The sequence below is a fragment of the Mobula birostris genome, chromosome 24, assembly GCF_030028105.1.
Source record: "Mobula birostris isolate sMobBir1 chromosome 24, sMobBir1.hap1, whole genome shotgun sequence".
Taxonomy (NCBI): Eukaryota; Metazoa; Chordata; class Chondrichthyes; order Myliobatiformes; family Myliobatidae; genus Mobula; species Mobula birostris.
The window spans coordinates 43,125,534-43,146,284 of NC_092393.1; the positions used below are offsets into that span (position 1 = coordinate 43,125,534).

The 20,751-nt window shown below is 38.3% G+C and overlaps 1 protein-coding gene across 4 annotated transcripts in view; it reads left to right on the forward strand.

The window, feature by feature from the left end:
• card14 (caspase recruitment domain family, member 14) overlaps nucleotides 1–20,751 on the forward strand; it is a 64,691-nt gene that overhangs the window by 35,246 nt on the left and 8,694 nt on the right. For 3 of the 4 annotated variants that reach the window (XM_072242412.1, XM_072242413.1, XM_072242415.1), the window contains 8 exons: nucleotides 2,719–2,791; nucleotides 3,986–4,175; nucleotides 7,096–7,219; nucleotides 13,667–13,910; nucleotides 16,602–16,665; nucleotides 18,109–18,235; nucleotides 19,566–19,727; nucleotides 20,144–20,268. In XM_072242412.1, coding sequence (XP_072098513.1) covers nucleotides 2,719–2,791; nucleotides 3,986–4,175; nucleotides 7,096–7,219; nucleotides 13,667–13,910; nucleotides 16,602–16,665; nucleotides 18,109–18,235; nucleotides 19,566–19,727; nucleotides 20,144–20,268 — 1,109 coding nt within the window. The remainder of the gene's footprint in view (nucleotides 1–2,718; nucleotides 2,792–3,985; nucleotides 4,176–7,095; nucleotides 7,220–13,666; nucleotides 13,911–16,601; nucleotides 16,666–18,108; nucleotides 18,236–19,565; nucleotides 19,728–20,143; nucleotides 20,269–20,751) is intronic. The other variant, XM_072242414.1, reaches the window with a different exon arrangement.

Below are 20,751 nucleotides of genomic sequence, written 5' to 3' on the forward strand. Positions count from 1 at the left end.
TATTTTTAAGGTAATTTGAGCAACTATTCTACTTGTGGATCCAGGACAATCTGAGGCTCTGGATATTTGGAGGAAATGGTGAAGAAGATTGAGCAGATTGCAATTCAGAAATTTGATCCTGGCTAACTCTGATTTTGTAGCATTTTTCTAAGGTTGTTCGTAAAGGAATGCTGAAGATCTCTCATGTTTTTATTCAGTCCTTGGCCTCTTTTCTAATTATGGAAATAAGCTTAACTGTTGCTCAGTTTTACACTCCTTTCAGAGCATCAGTGTGGTGACTATCAAACCATTCAGGGTCATAGCCAGCTAGTTGTGCTTAAGTCAATCAGTCTCTGCACAGGAACTCAGCAAGCAGTTAAGAGCCAGCACCCTGCCAAATGCCTACACCCAGGACCACATTGGAAGCAATGTGATGCAATGAAGAGGTAACTGATAAGCCTGGATTACTCATCAAAAATCTGGCACGTTAAATCCAGTGTGCACCTCTATCAGTGTGATCACTTGCACAACCTTGTCTCTCCTTCCCATCTCCAACCTCTTTCTTCCTAAAATGGCCAGAACTCCTCCCACACCCCCCCCCACCACATGGAAAAGGTGCTCAGCTTCCTCCTATTTCCTTTTGTCACATGTTCTCTTCTTCTAAGAAGGAAGAATGTATTCCTGAGTTATTTTGAGAAAGAGCCCTTAAAGTTTAAATAGACATAGTACAGTGCCGTAAGAGATCCTCATCATTGTCATCAGTCCATTTGAAGGGTCTCGGCATGAAGTATTGATTGTTCATTTTCCTCTTTAGATGCTGCCTTACCTGTGATCTCCCCCAGCATTTTGTGTGATTGCCAATACACAGTACAATGTGGTTTATATTAATGATGCTAGTGGATAAAAAGTAGAGGAGGCATGACAGTGCACCTTTGTCAGACTCTTTGATGTCTGATTCTGTTTTACGTTTGGTAGCTTTATACATTTGCTTAGTTTTGTGCTTGAGACTTTTCATTCTGTTGTGCTTTTTGTCTGCCTTGCACACGCTCTCTATGTGACCTTGTACAGTAAGTGACACTTCCTGTAGTCTTTTTTCTTTGAACCAACAGTCATTTGCATCATAGGAGGATTTTCCACATTGATAACATTTTTGGCTTTTTGCACCATTCAGGGACATCTTGTGCATTTCACATTCTAACCTCCTGTACTATGGTTCTGCTGCGTCCTTTGCTGCAGTATCTAACGATATTGCAATGGTCAATGCCCGTTCTAAGGATAGGTCTCTTTTAGACAATAGCCTCTTTTGAGTGCTTCGACTATGCATGCCACTTACAAGCATGTCCCTTAATGCATCAGAAAGTCTACCTCTAAAGTCACAATACTGGAAAAGTTTGCGGAGTTTTGCAATGTGTTCAGAAATGCTTTCATCCTTTGACGCGTTTCTTTTATAAAGTCTAAATCTCTCAGCTATTACCAGCAGTTTAAGGGTCAAGTGATTCTGTAATTTGTAACAATTTCATCAAACATCGTGCTTGCTGGCTTTTCAGTGTGTAAGTCGTGTAAGAGACAATACTTTCTTGAGCCCATTAAGCTAAGAAGCGTGGGGGCTTTCTTTTGTGCCTCCACATTGTTTGCATCACAATACAGTTCCACCCTCTCAATATACCCTCCCAGCCTTGAATAGCGCTATCAACTTCGTCAACTTTCCCAGATGAAACCATCGCCGCGTTAATTTTGACTTTAAATTCAGTGCATCTTTCACTGTTACTACGCACTGTACTCACACCTTTGTTGGCACCCATGATGGCCTTCTCTGTACTGTTTAACGCTTGCTGTTTCATCCCGTAATCATGCTGTAGTTGTTGGTGCAGTTCGTGACACTCAGGTTCATACTTCTAGCCAATTTGTTGTGACTGTGCACAACTATATATCAATTGAATATGGCTTTAACTGGTGTATTTACATTGCAGCGAGCAAGAGAGAGAACAATGTGCAAGCGTAGACAACAGCACAATAAGTAGTGCTAAAGTGGGGGTGAGGTCATTGCTGTAAAATAAATCGATCCATACATTACATCCTTGGCGCCACTGGTAATCTGTAGCAAATTGCATTGCTGATCATTATTCGGTGCAGCATGGCTGTGAGCTGCTCCACACAGTACATCTCACTACCTCGCTAATTAATTCTGGCAAACCCCTTTCTTCCAGCCAACTGCTGACCCACATTCAGCTTTACCATACAACCCTGCTGAATACAGCTTGTTTAGCAGTTTTTCAAGTAAAAGATTAAGGAACCCTGAGCTCAAAGCCACATCCTTTCGTGTTACAATGCATCTCTGCAGTGCCCATGTGTTGATATATATTTCACAGTTCCAGATAACTTGTGTAATCATGGGTGTGACATTAAGCTGCAGTTTGTGATATTTTCTGCTTTACAGCCAAATAGTGATAGCATCACTTAGAGCTGGTGAATGCACCTTCAAAGTTAAACCTAGATGCAATTCGGTCATCTGATCAAAAGCCACAAAGAACGTGTTCACAGTTTGAATGTACACACTGAATTTAGTTAGAACTTACTAGAGCTAAGGACACTATGAATGGTTAAGTTTGTGAGGATAAATACACTTATTAAGGTTGCAATTTGTTTTTACGTTGGAAAAACTGGACTGAAGCTGTAAGTACAATGTAACATTTAAACATTCACCTAAATCATATCTAAATTCTGTCAAATTCATTTCAGTACCAAACAAACTGTCTGAATCATCCACTCAAAGATTACCAACTGGAGCCAATTCATCATCTGGGCAAGACCGGTAACAATTCATTTTCATTCATTTAAATATATTTCTTCTTGTATTTTTCAAATTTCTTCTTGTGTATCACTGAGGGAAACAAATGTTTATTTTATGCAGAACAATAACAGCACTTAATAAGGAAAGATTTCATAATACCAACTTCCCCAACCACCTGTTCTGTCCACTTCCATTTTCCTTCCCTAATTCCCATATACTGTACTCGGATAGAATATTTTAGCATTCATTGTCAGAGAAACAATTCTTCATTCTTACAACAAAACCAAGGTAATATCGTTGTATCACTAAAGGTTTTGTAGCATAGATATTTCTGGGGACTATCTGAATTTATATATTCCATGTCTATCGCAATGATACTGTTCTCCGTGTCTGGCCATGTAAGTGGACAATGTGGTAAAATCTACAATAACTGACATTGTTCTGATTTACTGTGGAATAGCATTGTTATTGGTGTCACCTTGGATAAATGAACACTATTGTCATCTTTAGCTAAATAGATTCTCCATACTTGTCTAGCAAGGCACATAAAGAAAAACAGAACTTTCTGATTTCCTATTTATTTAAAAACTTGCTCTCTTGAATAACTCGACTTTGGAAATTTATTGAACGTACCTTTAGTATGTATTGTTTCCAGCCTCTCAAAAGATTTAACCTTGTAGTCACCTTCCCATCAAAAGCAAAGGAGATCAATTGAAGTACATCCATCAAAAGGGAAGCCAGAATCATTACTGTCCCTTGCATTATCCAGTTTTCAAAAATAATCCCTTGTATTGCCAAGTTATAGAGTAAGATAGTCTCAGCAGCCTCTCTGGGTCCAACAAATGATGCGTATGTTTGTCTTACACATTTTTCTTAATGATCACAATACCCCATTGGACTCATTCATAACTATATGTGCTGTATTTTGCACCTTGTTTTGTTTTGCTGTCTGCATGTCTATGGTTGAACAACAGTAAACTTGAACTTGAAGTTTATGTGGTATCACATTTCACATGAAATTAGTATGTGTTTCTTAAAATAGGCTTTACCCTCACTGTGAGAAACTGAAAATAACTGACAACAGCTCTGTTCAATGTATATTAAGGTCTTATTTATTCCTGCAAAGTAAGTGGAAATTGAAGGAACAGGTATGGAAATTTTCCATGGGCACCAAATTCAATCCTTGGGCTTTTTGTGATTTATTTTATGCTGCAGGCCTTTTCTTCCCGGACCTTCACAAGCAAAATCAATGAGAGGGACTTCTTTATTTGAATTCAACGGAGATGGCATTCTGGATCAGATTGAAATAATTGGCGGGAATGCAACAGGAATATTCATTCACAAAATTAAACCTGCATCTCCTGCGCATAACAGTGGTCTTGAACCAGGATTTCAGATCATGATGGTAAGGTATCAGACATGGTGCAACTTTTTTTGGCCTGTCTACATTGTTGTTGAAGCAAAATTTAGAGGGCAGATTGTGAGAAGTGTGTTTGGTTCATCATTAGCTTACGTGGATGATTCATTGCATCTTCTAGACAGCTGTTTTAAGATCATTCAAAACCAGGTGTGCTACAGGCATTACCTAAGAAAGGATGTGCTGTCATTGGAGGGGGCCTGGAGGAGGTTCACAAGAATTATTTTGGGAATGAAAGGGTTAACATGCGGGCAGCGTTAGAGGGCTCCGGGCCTGTGTTCGCTGGAGTTGAGAAGACTGAGGGATTCTCATTGAAACCGCTCAAATATTGATAAGCCTCGATAAAGTGGATGTGAAAAGGATGTTTCCTATAGTGGAGGAGGGCAGAATCTCAGAATAGAGGGACGTCCCTTTGGTACAGAAATGCCGAGGAAATTCTTTTGCCAGAGGGTTGTGAATCTGTGGAATTCATTGCCACGGATGGCTGTAGAGGCCAAGTGATTGGGTATATTTAAAGCGGAGGTTAATAGCTTTTTAATTAGTAAAGGTATAGAAGTTTAACGGGAAAAGGTGGCAGAATGAGGTTGAGAGGAACAATGAAACATCCATGATGGACTGGCAAAGCAAACTTAATGGGCCAAATGACCTAATTCTGCCCCTATAGCTTAGAGTTGTGTAGTATAACAGCATTCTCTAACATTGGAACAGGAAAATGGCCTCTCAAGCCTGTGTTGCCATTCAGTGTGGTCATAGTAATCTGTATCTTAACTCCATACAAGTTCTCCATATGTCATTGAGGGTATGCAGCCCAGATGGTTAGAAAATAGACAACATAATTATTGAGTTTCCTTATTCCATCTTGGACTCGCATAGATAAAAATGCATTGAGTTAGCTGGATTGGTTATGATTTATATTAGATTAGATTCAACTTTATTATCATTGTGCTGAGTACAGATACAAAGCCAATGAAGTGCATTTAGCATCGGACCAGAAATGCAAAGAATAGTTTTATTTACAAAATACTGCGAATAAAAAAAGTGCTATAGCACACAAATATAAAAGTACTGAGACAGTACAATACAGATGCAATACTGCTTAGCGCTGTGATGAGAGGTTCAGCAGTGTCACAGCCTCAGGGATGAAGCTCTTCCTGTGCTTGCTGGTGCGGGAGCGGAAGCTCCTGTAACGCCTACCGGATGGGAGGAGAGTAAAATGTCCATGGTTAGGGTGAGATGCATTCCTGATAATGCTTTTCGCCCTGCCCAGGCAGCGTTTATGGCAGATGTTCTCAATGGTGGGCAATTGGGTGTCGATAATCTGCTGGGCAGTTTTCACCACATGCTGGAGTGCTTTGTGGTCCGATATGGGACAATTGCCATACCACACTGAGATGCAGTTGGTGAGTATGCTCTCAATGGTACAGCGGTATCAGTTTAATCACAATGGTTTACAGCTGCAGGAGCAAATCTGTGACATAAAATACTAATGTAACAGAATGCATGTTTAGCAGGATCCTGAATTACAACTATCCAGTCGAGTGACCTGTCAAAAGTTATTACTCAAGGTGACTTCTGAACTGTGATTAAAAATAATTACCTGAGTGAGGTAAGAAAATTCAGCTATTACCCTAGGAGTTTGGAGCCTCCTTGGAGAGGAGGAAGACAAAAAGAAATTCAACTATTGCTTCATTTCTCATGGTACAAAGGTGGAAATTGATTTCCTGCAGTTATCTCCTGTTTTAATGTCTGAATGCTCATGCACTTTATCTTCAAATGCTGGAATAACCAAATCTTAACATAAGTTAACAAACTGAAATCCGTAAGATACTGTGCACACTTATGTAATTGTGTCACTTTATCAAACTTATAACAAAATGCTTATTCAGTAAACACCCAATGTCGTTAGAAGCATACCCCTCAAATTCTGACAACCACAACCTTGGTGCTGATAGCTCAACTAGGCTCCAAAGTGTTAAGTTTTGTAACTTCTAAACATTTAACTAACTCAAAGGAAAACAAGGGAGCTGATGAGGTGAGTCTCAAGTTTATTCTTTAAGTGAGGCATGCACATATCACGTGTTGGCATCATGACGTAGACATCTCATATATTTTTACATATAATCCATAATGAATTATTTAAACAAACAAGAATACTTAATCAGCCAATACATATATCAGATTACCCATATATTACTGAAATATTAGGTACTCAACATAAAGACTTAATTATAACACAACTATTTTACTATGACATCTTGGCAAAAGTAGTTTATTCTTCTACAGTTTCGGTTTGGGTATTTGATCGTCCACAATATTCCGTGTGGGGATTTAAACTGGAGGTGGCAGTGTTTTTCCTTTATGAGGTCGAGTTGCGGGCTCGACATCAACCCGGCACGGATGGAACTTGGGAACCTCCGTTCTCGAGCCCAGTGCTAACCTCACTGCGCCACCAGCCGACTGTTTACAGATCCTGTCTTTGTTTTCAATTTACAGAAGATCAATTGCACAAATTACGTTAAAAAGCTGGAAAGACTTGAAATTTTCTAGATTAATAAAAGCATCGATTCTACGACTCCATTAATAATATCATTATTGGTGGAACAGTGGTGGCATACATTTTACAGAGTCAAATATTTGGCTCAATTCTTAACTGTAAAACTGTTCTCCCTGTGATCACATGGATTTCCTCCAGGTACTCTGGTTTCCTCCCACATTCCAACAATGTACAGGTTAGGGTTAGTAAGTTATGGGCATACTGTGTTGGCACCAGGCGCACTGAGACATTTGTGAGCTGCCCCCCAGCACATCCTTGAACTACGTTGTTGGGTGACACAAATGAGACGTTTCACTGTATGTTTTGATGTACTTGCAACAAATGAAGCTGATCTTTTTATATCTCAATCTGCAGGTGGAATTCAGTGGCAGAGACCAAACAAGGATCATACTGGAGGATGCCAGTTTAGAGGAGGCTGTCTGGAGCTTGAAGCAGATTAAAGGAATATGCTGCATGGCCATAAGACACAACAGTCAGGGTGCGTTATGGAACAACCCAAACACGTATTTAATCATTCATCCAAAATGTCTGCATGTGCAAACATTTGCGTTTAGTTCATCAACGGTTTCCAAAAAGGTTAAACTGATAATCATTTAAAATTACTTAGATCAAAGCAAAAGAGAGGATCACAGTATGCAGATTACTTGTAGATGTTTATTTGGTGTCTCATTGTGATTTTGTTTAAATAGTGATAAGTTATCAGAGTTTCAAGCTGATTTGAGTTATTTGGGCTAGCTGCGTAAGAAAGCAACGGTTTTCTCAGTTAATCTACTGAGTCTGAGAATGTTTTCAAATGAAATTTCCTTTCAATGCTATCAACACTCACAGATTAAATGAGCGTGCTTGAGTAATACACATAAAAGTTGCTGGTGAACACAGCAGGCCAGGCAGCATCTCTAAGAAGCGGTACAGTCGACGTTTCGGGCCAAGACCCTTCATCAGGACTAACTGAAAGAAGAGCTAGTAAGAGATTTGAAAGTGGGAGGGGGACATCCAAAGTGATAGGAGAAGACAGGAGGGGGAGGAATGGAGCCAAGAGCTAGACAGTTGATTGGCAAAAGGGATATGACAGGATCATGGGACAGGAGGCAAAGGGAGAAAGAAAAGGGGGAGGGGGGAAGCCCAGAAGATGGGCAAGGGGTATAGTGAGAGGGACAGAGAGAGAAAAAGGAGAGAGAGAAAAAGAATGTGTGTATATAAATAAATAAAGGATGGGGTATGAGGAGGAGGTGGGCCTCCTCTACTGTAAAGATGAAGCTACACTCAGGTTGGAGGAACAATACCTTATATTCCATCTGGGTAGCCTCCAACCTGATGGCATGAACATTGACTTCTCAAACTTCCGCTAATGCCCCACCTCCCCCTCGTACCCCATCCGTTATTTATTTATATACACACATTCTTTTTCTCTCTCTCCTTTTTCTCCCTCTGTCCCTCTCACTATACCCCTTGCCCATCCTCTGGGCTTTCCCCCCTCCCCCTTTTCTTTCTCCCTAGGCCTCCTGTCCCATGATCCTCTCATATCCCTTTTGCCAATCTCCTGTCCAGCTCTTGGCTCCATCCCTCCCCCTCCTGTCTTCTCCTATCATTTCAGATCTCCCCCTCCCCCTCCCACTTTCAAATCTCTTACTATCTCTTCTTTCAGTTAGTCCTGACGAAGGGTCTTGGCCCGAAACGTTGACTGTACCTTTTCCTAGAGATGCTGCCTGGCCTGCTGCGTTCACCAGCAACTTTTAAGTGTGTTGCTTGAAATTCCAGCAACTGCAGATTTCCTCACTGATTCTATTGTATTTCTTTGTTCTATTGTGAACGCCTGCTAGAAAATGAGTCTCAGGGTAGTAAATGCTGACACATATGTACTTTGATAATAATTTTTTTTGAACTTTGAACTTCGAACTTTGTACAGGAATCCACATATTCAGATGTTTAAAAAATGAATAACATTTACTTACCTGTCTCCAGTTGATCATCACGTTTCTGTGAATACATTCTTTTAAAAATTGCACAGAAATTTAATAGCTATTTTAACAAAAATATTTTGCTGTATTAATCTAATGTTAAATGTGATATTTAGCTAGGGAAATGGAATTAAGGACTTCAGCCACTGCCCACATTTCCACCTTGGCCTACCATTCAGAGTTAGGTGGTGAGGAGGAATGAGGCCTTCCTGCTAGAATATCCTGATATCCACCAAGACCCTCACACTTGGTTATGAAGAGTATTTAAAATTCAAAACTACAAAAAATCTTTTTAAAAATAGTTTAAAATCATTAAAATAATGTGTAACTAATTAAATTGATTACTCTTCCTTAGCCAAACAATTAGGGATTTCAATCCTATGACAGCTTTGGCAGAGTGAAGATGTTACATATGACTGAGACATATTTATTGTGAGTTGCTGAAGCCTAGTGGTTCCCTTCAAAACCCCTGACAATAGCCAGCATAACTCAGCCCAAGATTTTCTCTTATTGTTCCCACTGTTGGAGATAGTTTACAGCTGAGAGTAGTTTGTCAATTAAAAGTAATCAAGGAAAAGGGAGTGACTTGAGAAAAAAAAGTGAGAAGGAAAAATAGAACCTGTGTTTACTTATTCTTAAATAGAAGTAACTTGGCAAAATTACATAGATTGAAACTGTACAACAGAGGCAAACTAAATGACTTTGTCGCGGTTACTGGAAAGAAACCAAAACTGATGCGAGACTAAGCCAGGGTTATCGACACTGTATGACGAGCTTCCAAATAATGAATTTCCAAATCGATAAAGGTACGTTCAGTAGTTTATCATGAAACCAGCAAAAAGGAATGAGCTTGTATTGATAAAAAGCTAACAAACTAAATTAGCAATATAGCGATTTTAGCGTTCAAATCAGCATAACTAAGCACTCTAATTAGCGATATACCCAAGCAAAACTAAGCTTAATTAGCAGTTGAACTAAATTAGTGTTCCATTAAGCAATGTTAGTGTATTTAAGCAGTCAACAAAAAAATATCATTCCCCATGTCTCACACCCTCTGGCTAACCACTAATTAACCCCAAGTGTGAATACATAACTATACTCATTTGCTTCTACCACGCCCCAACCCACATGACAGATTATCATAATAAACATGCCGCAAAATACAATGCAGACCGAAAATAGACACATAGCTCCTATACAACGAAAAATGGATACGTGGCTCCTGCATCCCAGCACCTAATTATTTCACTATAATAGTAACAAGTACTTACTACTAAAATAGTAGACATAAATTTTTCAAGGACAAACATCATTACATTTATACAAATGTCCTCTTCCTTCTTTTTTCTTCCAGTCAGTCATCTAGGCCAGAGGTTTCCAGCACTTAGCCCAGTACAGAGTGATCTTTACCACCACTCTGTGTCCAGTCAGTAGGTCAAGTCAAAGTTATGAAGTTAAACAACCAAAGTCAGTGAAGCTTCCAGAGTTGTAGCTCCTCAAATCTCTGTGTCTTGTAAAGTAGTGGTCCCCAGCCTCCAGGCTGCGGACCGATACTGGGCCGCGAAGCATGCAGGGGTGCAGCGGTAGCCAGCACGCACCCAGCACATCTTTAAGAAAAAAGCCAAAATAAACAAGCTAATTAATTAGATGCCGCCCGGCCCGTAAATGTCGGCCCAGATCAGAGGTGAAGCAATCTGATCTGGGCCGACTGAGGACACTGACACAAGGCAGTCATCAACATAAAGGCAAAGCAACACCTTATCCACCATCTCGCAACTGAACTGTTCCTCATTGTCTTCTGTGCATTTCCTAAAGGTGAAGTTGCTCCAAAGAGATATACCACCTTTCTAAAGTCCACCATCTCTTGTCACTATTAGGCCACCAGACAGACCTCAGCAGATCTGCATCTTCCACTGGTACTTTAACCAGAAGAAACATTGATTCAGAATCTGCCATGATCACCACTGGTTCTTTTCTGAATCTAGTTCTGACTCCAATCAATCAGCTAGCAAGATCTGGTCCCTGAAAAAGCTGAGCATTAGGTGATAGTCCCTGAGAAGTCATTGCACAGACAAACACAGCATGAAGTTTCCCTTCTCTGGGGTGATAAACACCATGATGTGGAATATAGCAGACTTTCCCATCACTGCGTTCTAAATTCTCTGCTGGCACTCTCTTGGCATAGCACTTGGAGATGACATCCTTCATGAAAGCTGTGTAGTGCTGTGGAATATTCCATTTGTGGACAGGGATACTTTCCTATATATAAATGATAGGTAGTTCACATTAACTTTCACCCCATCTAAGCCAGCCACATCCAATCCTGAAACAATGTAGCTACTCATGACTTTCTCTTGACCTATGGTGTGTAAGAGATGCATGTTCTTTTTCCTGTGAGGTTGGGCTTGTTCATGAGGCTCACTGTGCAGAACACTACTGTAATTCCTTGACCTAGGAAAGCATAAGTAACCACTGTCTTGTTACCTTCCTTAGACTTCACTTGTACTGAAACTATGGGAAGCTTACAATCATGGTCACCAACCATGTAAGGCCTTTAAAAACCAGGGCACCACTCACTGCTGTGTCTGATATTTTCACAACATGTTGTGATACTGCACCATTTTCATTAGATGGAATATGAAGTTTGCTGCGATGCTTGACACTGCATACCTTGCATGAAAGACACTTCCTGTAATCCTTGTTGATGTGGCCTGTACACAAACAGCCAAATCAGACACCATTTTTTTTAGGAAGGCAATCTTCTCACTATGAGCCCTTTTTTGTTCCAGCAGAGGGCACAAATCCAATGTATGTATGCTTACCCTCACAGAACAGACAATCCCCTTTGACTGACAAGACCATTTCCCTTCCATTAGCTCCAGGTTCAGTTTTAGCTTTACTTCTCTCAGCAAAGCTGCTTCCTTCTGCCTTAGAACAAAGTGGTGACTTAGTTTTGTTCACACCTTTGCTTATTATAGGTGATGTAGTGTCCTTTATCTCTCCAAATACTGGGTGTGTAGCAAAATTTACTTACCTTTCAATAAAATAAACAATGTAGCATTACGGTTGTGCCATTCTTACAGTTTACAGACCACCAGTCCCCACTTTGGGCAATTTTCTTACGACAATTAACATATAATCAGGCACATCCAGTTCATACATGTACCACACTTCTTCCAAGGCATCACAACAGGCTCTGAGAAAAGGACTATAGTCTTGAAGAGCTTTCATGTCTTCAGATTTGATAGGTACCCAACAGATACCCAAGAAAGAGCCTTTTGCATGTCGGCAGAAGCAATTTTCTGTTCATCATCAAAGTCTTCTTGCAGTAAAGCCTTAGCTTTTAGATATCCTTTCCTAGGGTCAACATGTTGGCAACGTCGGACAAGTTATCCAGGGCGACCTCTAGTGTATGATTCAAGGAAAGAGAAGCAGTCCCTATATAACCATCAGTCTTGCCTTCAACACTATTTTCAAAAGCCCTCTTGAATGCATGATACTGCAATGGATTGCCATTGAAGATTTGAATCTCACTTTTTGGCAAAGATGAAACATGTCTCTATTGTACAAATAAGGTTGATATTTCATTTTGCTTCCTCAGAATATGGATTGTACTATTTTGACCTCTGTCATTGAAAGCAAGAGTGTTTCCATTCTGTAAGTTAGCCCCCATGAGCACTTTGAGCTGTTGGATATGACATTGGTTCAGAGTGCCTCATTAGTGCAGGCTGAGAGTAAACACCCTGAACTACCTCTTGGAGATCTTATTCATGTTTCACAAGCACTTGAGGAAGAAATAAATTAGCATTGACATTGAGTGCTTTTATTTTTCTTTGTGCCTTTTCAGTGTAAGAACTCACACCATAGGACTGTCCTGCTGGATCACTTTGAGCACTTGCCACATTTGAGGCCTTTAGCACATTAACTTTGGCCAAATCTACAGCAATTTCTTCCTCCAACTTAAAATGTTCCTTCCTTTTCCATAGCTGTTCCAAGAGGAACATACAGTACCTTGGTGAGCCACATATCCACTTGTTACAGCAACATGACCTTCAATATAACATGTTTGGGTCAACTACTGTTTCATATCTTCCATCTTTGCTGTAGGCTGATGTTTGTTTGGTATAATTATTTTTTTGTTGACAAGATGCAGTGGTTACTTGAAAATAAACCAAAACCACTGAGAAACTAGGCCACGGTACTCGACACTGTATGGCACACTTCCAAATAATGAATTTCCAAGTCGAAAATGGTACATTCAATCCTTTATTACGAAACCAGCAAAGACAAATAATCTTGTAGCGATAAAAATCTAACACAACTAAGTTAGCGGTCTAGCAATCTTAGCATTCAAATCAGCATAACTAAGCGTTCTAATTAGTGATATAACTAAGCAATACTAAGCATTATCAGTGGTCGAACTAAATTTAGCAAAGATAGCATATTTAAGCGGCCAACAGAAAAAATATCATTCCCCATGGCTCACTCCCTCTGGCTAACAATAACTAACCACTAGTGAATACAGATCTATACTCATTTGTTTCTATCACACCCCAACCCATCTGACAGATTACCATAATAAACATGCCACAAAATACAACACAGACCGAAAAATAGATTCATGGCTCCTAAAGACTTGTTAAGGTAAAGAATTGTTTCCATATACAACCAACATTTTCATGGCTGTTATGATCTTTTATAAGGTAAATTCCAGCACTTGGGCAGCAAATATGAGGCAAACACTGATGTTTGTGGACCTTGCAGTACATTAGATTATTTGTTGTAATTACTTTAAGTTTTCAAAAGTTGTTTTGTGTTCTTTAATGGGTAAGAAATGTTTTTCTTACCCAATAAAATCTTGCTTAAAACTTTGCAATTACTTTTTTAAACCTCATGGTCTTATAAAATATAAGAATCCAGAAGTTAACAACTCTGAACTTATATTGTGTTATGCTTTGTTTAATTAGCTTATCAAACACTGGTGGCAAATATTGAAAAAAAGATCATTACCTCAGGGGATTCCTTCTTCATCCGAGTCAACATGGCACTTGATAAAGACAGTGGAGCCCTGGGTGAATTTCTTGTCCAATGCAATGATATCTTACATGTCACTGACACTATGTACAGGGGCTCCAGTGAGTGGAAGACATTCAGAGTACATCCCCACACAATGATTGACATGGATGGTGGTTCTGTTCCTAATTACTACAGGTAAGAATGTAACATCAGCTATGCCTTCTGTAAATGTGAATCATATTTACTTAGATCTTTGCAGTAATTATGGCAACATGCAAAAATGATGAAAATATATTTTAATCATATAATGCTTGTCCATTTTGATACTTTTTTTTTTATTGATCACTGGGAGTTGAACAGCTATAGCCCACAAGGGTTAAATGTTGGGCTTTTGCATTCAGTGGTGAAGCGACATTGAATGGTTTCTTACTGTTTCCCCACCTCTGTTCTCACAGCTGTGGAATAAAATAAAACCCCAACCTGTCTATTCTCTCAAAATTATTTATTGTTATTATTATCTGTTTTTTTGCAATTACACAGCTTGTCTTATGTGCTTTATTCGTTGATTCTATAGTGTTTCTTTGTACTTGTTGTGAATGCCCACAAGAAAATTAATCTCAAGGTGGAATGTGGTGACCTACACACACTTTGATAATAAATTTGTTTTAAACATTGACACGCTGCTCTATTATTTGCCTAGGTGCTGCAAGAAATATTTGAACTTGTTCTCTGTGAACAGAATATGTGAGTCTTTCAGTATAGAGAAGGCCAAAGAGAAATTTCACACCTCTCACCAACACTACTTTATCATTTCCTGTCAGTCACCTTATGCACAGACACTCCTGTGCCTGGTATCTAAGTATTTAATCTATATTTATATTTATTGTGATTTTATTGTTTTGTCCTGCATTCGATCTGGAGTGACAATTATTTCGTTTTCCTTTACACCTGCGTACAGGAAAAGACAGTAAACAGTCATGCATCCTGAATCTTGAATCTTGGTTCCATTCCTTTCTTGGTAATTATTTTCCTTTTGCCTTATATTTCCTAGCATTGAGAGAATGGATTGGCTAACTTTGTAATCAGCCCGGAGAGTGCATAACGAAAACTGATTGATATTAATTCACTCAGTTCTCAATAAAGTTGAAAACTAAATCTGTGAGAAATGGTGCTACAAAGCCATGCATCATTATTTTAAATACAATTTTTCCCGTCTCCTTTGATCCGTGGTTCCTAAATTTAATTATAAGACCCCACCTAAATTGCAATTTTGCAGAAATTGCAGATTCTGTGGCATCAGGCCTCTCTCTCAAAAGGCTAGATTTCTGATCTCTGACTTATTCCCTGGCCAACCACAGAGCTCACCATCTTCCCACTCAACCCAGGATCATGCCTATTTCTGCAGCAGAGTCTTGTAACCAAACCAATTGTGTCCCTTGATTGGAGCACTGAACTACAATAAAATTAAGGACTGATATTAATTTAAACATAACAGTAAACTACTCTGTAGGTATATTTTTTTCAATCTTTTTATTAGTTTCATAAAATATAAACATAACATAGCAATAATACAAAATTGTTGGAAATACATTGTTATACTTAAAATGAGTAATTATAAAACCAAATAGTATAAGTTGACAAAACTCCCAATCATGTAGGGTAACAATGAATAATACAGGACAAAAAAAAACTGGAGAAAAATCATGAAAAAGAAAAAAAATAGAAAAAAGAACAAACCCCACCCCAAAAAAAAACTAAACTAAACAGAATTAGTCAACTAAACTAAAAAGACTTGGGCAATTCTAACAACGTAAAAATGGAAGAGAAGAAAACGTTAGTGTCGACGACTCCATTCCTCTCAACCAACAGTACAGAGAAGTAAAATAAGTTTGGAAATGGTCAAATTACATGATATGAAAATGCTGAATAAATGGCCTCCAAGTTTTTTCAAATTTAATGGAAGGGTCATAAACCACACTTCTAATTTTTTCCAAATTCAAACACAACATAGTTTGTGAAAACCAGTGAAATACAGCAGGAGGGTTAATCTATTTTTGGATTACCAATGATAGACTCAAATCATTTAACCTCTTCAGCACGCCAGATGATTGCATTTCTTACTGTAATGGCTAGAAGATCCATTTTGCTCTGTAGGTATACTCTTATGGCATGATTTAAACATTTCAAAAATCTATAACATGCAAATCTATTTTAAACTGGCTTTCATCCCAGAAACCAATGACTTTTGCAAATTGCAGCAATGAATAAAATATTGCTCTTTGCACTATTCTGTCAGCCTTTTCTGCAACTTTGCTTCAATCTATTAAAGGTCATCTTACTTAATTGTCGATATATATTTAACAATGTGGAGGCATCAAAGCTTAAACATGACCTGACCTACAAGCCACATAATCTATTTCTGTTCTCTTGAATCCAACAACATAGGTTGCAAAACCAAAATTATAAATGCCTTGAGTAAGATCTGTCACACAGTTCAACTAATCAAGTCAGCAAGTAACCAAACCATACAAATTAGAAAGTTTGCTCAGTACTGAGTTAACTCATTTCTTCTACTGGTACTCACAGTATTAGAACAGTTCTTTGTAATTTTGTTCTTAGTTTATACTGAAGTCAATATGATGTGATTGAACTACATAAGCTTGAAATTATAAAACAACCTATGTATGCTCTCTTTATTGTATTGGTTAACATAATGCCATTGGGAACACAATGAAATTTCTTTCCCTGGTCTATGCTGAGTTACTGTATATAGGTCAGGAATTCTACAATTGACTTCGACTATGCATGGAGATATCAGGATTCCTGCAAGTGAAGAAACAATGTTCTTTTAGTTTAAAATATTGATCATGCCTTGTTTCTGTTTAGGGCTCAACAGCTGTTGATAGGAACAATTCAGAATATGACTCGACAGATTCCTTTGCTTAAAAAGGTGAAATAATACTTACTATTAAGACATATTTTTAAAGTCTCTCATAAGTAGTGGGAGTTAGTATTTTATCAGTTAAGCAAAGTGAAGAGGAATGGAAAACAATTAATAACTTGTGCAACAAAAAAGTTGAAAACTATTGTTCTGATGTATTTTGATTTGCATATAAATATTACTAATACTGAGATTCATCTCCATAAGTAACGTCCAGGATATGAAATGAATAAAGCAATCTGAATTAGAGAGATGGATTTCAGCAGTGTTGCTTAACAGAATGAATAATTTATTGTATCAAGTTTTCATACATAGCAAGTAAAACCAATGGATACAAATATGGAGTAAACATGGCCTAGACTGGTTGTGATTAAATCAACTTACTGCAGAGTTGGGGCTTTAAGAGTACCTACGATGCTCATGTAATTACATTTAATCCAACTTCCATATGCCTGCATTACATTGAATAATGTGCGTTTGCTTTATGAACCTCGGAAAGAACGAACATAAATGTAGCACTGAAGCTAACAGACTAGTTGTTGAACGGAGTTGTAATGCTTGAGAAGCCGTGCATGTCTCCTAACTGCAAAGTACATACATGCTCTGTACGTGACATTCATATGTAAAATCATATTGTGTGAGCTGCACCCCTCTCAGCAACTACCTTATAGAATACAAAATATAAAATCGTACAAAACAGAAGCCCCTTTGGCCCACAATGTTGTGCTAACCTTTTCACCTACTTCAAGAACAATCTAACCCTTCCTCCCACAAGGCCCTCATTTTTTCTTTCATTCATGTACCTACCTAAGGGTCTGTCAAATATCCCTAATGTATCTGCCTCTATCACCACCCCCAGCAGCATGTCCTCTCCAGTTACCACTCTGTATAAAAAAACTTACCTCTGACATGCCCCCCAAAACTTTCCTCCAAACACCTTAAAATTATGCCCTCTTGTATTAGCCATTGACACCCTGGGGAAAAGGCACTGGCTGTCCACTCTGTCAATGCCTTTTATCATCATATATTCCTCAATCAAGTCACGTCTCATCCCTTTGCTCCAAAGGGAAAAGCTCCAGCTTGCTCAACCTTCCTTCATAAGATATGATCTCTAATCCAGGCAGTATTCAGATAAATATCCTCTGCACTCTCTCTACAACTTTCTTATCCTTCTCCTAATGACGCGACCTGATCTGAACACAGTACTCCAAGTGTGGCCTAACCAGAGTATACAGAGCTCAGAGACCATCCACACATACTGAACCAGGGAGAGGGAGAGAGTCCAACCATCTACACACTGTATCAGGGAGAGAGCTGAATTTAAATGCTTACATTAATTTCACCCACATTGTCCGACCCTTCATCACAAAACCACTTAATTCTTTGAAACTGTTTCAAACCAGACTTGTGCCTGGCTTTTCCTCATCTTCTGTACTGCGCTTGTTTTTTCAGCAAAAGCAGAAAAGTTCTTCCTCGAGTCAAAATAAACTTGTGCGAATTGTCAGTACAGACAAAAGTCAAAGAAATCCACTGTGGTTATCATTTGACTATGGCATCATCGACCCTGACAAAGAGCAAGGTCAGATTCAGGTGTTGCATACTAAACTATATCTATTATGACAAATGGTGTTACTGTTTATTATGCCTTTAGCTAGTCGTCATTCAAATGGTAAGTTAATTATGCAAAAAAAAATCTTCAAATGCAAGATAGGCTCAGGTCAAATATAAGCCCAATAATTCACTTCCACTTAAATCTCTATCCTTTTGTAGAAAGGTGCTGTCAAATATGAGCATTTTTTTTCTTTGTAATTCATTTGATGAGGAACTATATCGTAATTGACACAATTTCGTATTGTTATCAACACAGACAGATTCCTGAGGAAGGGTCTCAGCCTGAAGTGTCAACTGCTTATTTCCTTCCATAGATGCTGCACGACCTATTGAGTTCCTTGAGCATTTTGTATGTGTTGCTCATATTGTCCTTACTGGCTTGGTGTCAGAGGTACTATTTTATATCATACTGAACAACAAAGGTTTTGCTTCCTGAATACTTTTGGGTATATCTCATGGATCTTGGGCGGCTGGTGGTGAAAATCACCATGAAATTTCCCTATCACACACCATTCTTTAGAAATTGCCTATATCTGTTATTTCAATTCATAATTCAAGTCAGAATAACTGATACCAAGATTAAGGAAGGCATTTTTGCTGGTCCACAAATCAAACAGGTCATCAATGACAGGCAATTCAAAGAACTTCTAGTGGGACCAGAGAAAATCACACGGAAGGCATTCAAGGATGTTGTTGAAAATTTTCTTGGCAACTACAGAGCACCGAACTATGTGCAACTGGTTGACAACATGCTTCAAGCATACAAAGCCATGAAGTGCAACATGTCACTAAAGATCCATTTTCTGCATTCCCATGTAGACTTCTTCCTTGCAAATCTTGATGCTGTCAGTGATGAGCATGGTGAGAGGTTTCACCAGAACACCAGTTATGGAGAGATGGTACAGGACACCTTGAATCCATCAATGCTGGCTGATTATTGTTGAACACTTAAGTGAGAAGTCTTGGGCACTGAGTACAAATGAAAATCATCAACAAAACTTTTTTTTAGTGTAGTTGAACTTTTGCAAAGCATCAGCACCATTATGCAATTAAACCTATTATACCCAATAAAAGTTAATTTCTTATTTCTCCAAATTCCTACATTATACAAGTAGTCTGAAATTATGTTTGCGTTCAGTTTCAAGCGGTCTATCATAAACAAAAAAACAATAATTCTGAAGAAGAAAAAAATTGTTGTCCAATGTCATAATTTGTTATTGAAATTTTGGATTTACATGCAAAATGATCACATAACTATTGTGTTCCATATTTTATATTGTTACGTTATTTTGTTTTAGGTAGCCAGCCTGTTGGAAATTGCTTTACTTTAATGCCTTATTCACTGGTCAGGCCTTGCCATCCACCATCTCTAAGACCAGTGATTATAGCACCCACTCGAATTGGAAAAGTTGTGCTTGAGAAACTGAAAGATCTACCGGAATATGAAAAATGTATATCTGGTAAGGTGTTTTTAAGAAGGACATACCATTTTGATGAAAATATGCAATGGAAAAAATAACTTAGTTAAATGTTCATGTAGAATTTTTTTGAGGTAGAGCTATTTATATGTTCAGTCTTAGTTTAAATTCGCACCAATGCTGGAAATTAATGGAAGAACTTTGGCTCAGGACATGGGTGATAACTAATTGAAAACAGCCTGGCAAGGCAGAACATTGCACTGAGGGACTACATCTTGTTAAACTTAAGTTTACAGAAAGCTGGAGTATATATACTTAGAGTATTTAACCTGAAAGAAATTGCATATCACACACGCAGGTCCCAAAAAAATGTTCCAATGCTTCAAAATAAAATATGCATTATTGTAATTTATAGATTTTATTTATTTGCTCAGAAAAAGCTTTGTTTATTTCTTTAGAGTGCTTGAACAACACTGAGTATACTGAGAAAAACAAAAAAGGAGAAATTTTGGGTGTGCAAGAAGCACAGAATTTCCTTCGATCCTGTTACACAAGGAAGGGAGTCGAGACAGTAGTTGCCAAGGTAATATTGTAAATTTCATGCCAATTATTGTGACTAATTTGGATTTTAGCATTCTTTCAATGTTCTTTGGTTTGCTTTATTATTCTTCCCTTAATGATTCTTGTTTAACTCTCCTACTTCTTGAGTAATATTGAAGATTACTTCTACAAAATAGGTTAACGCTGTTTCTTTCTCACTTTTCCCATTGTTCCCACTTTTCGTTGCTTAATGCAGGGGTTCCCAACCTTTTTTATGCCATTTACCAATACCATTGAGCAAGGGGTTTGTGGACCCTAGCTTGGGAACCCCTGGTCTAATGTATTGATAAAGGAGTCAAAAAAACTTAAAAAGTTATGGAAGGTGAATTTGAGTGCCACTCAGTAGCTGAGAGCTTTTGTCTATTCTTTTTTAGAATCCACTTGGGTTTACTTAATGCATACATTCTACATTAGCACATACACTTTATAAATGCATGCTTTTTTAGGTACAAGAAACTGAAAGGTA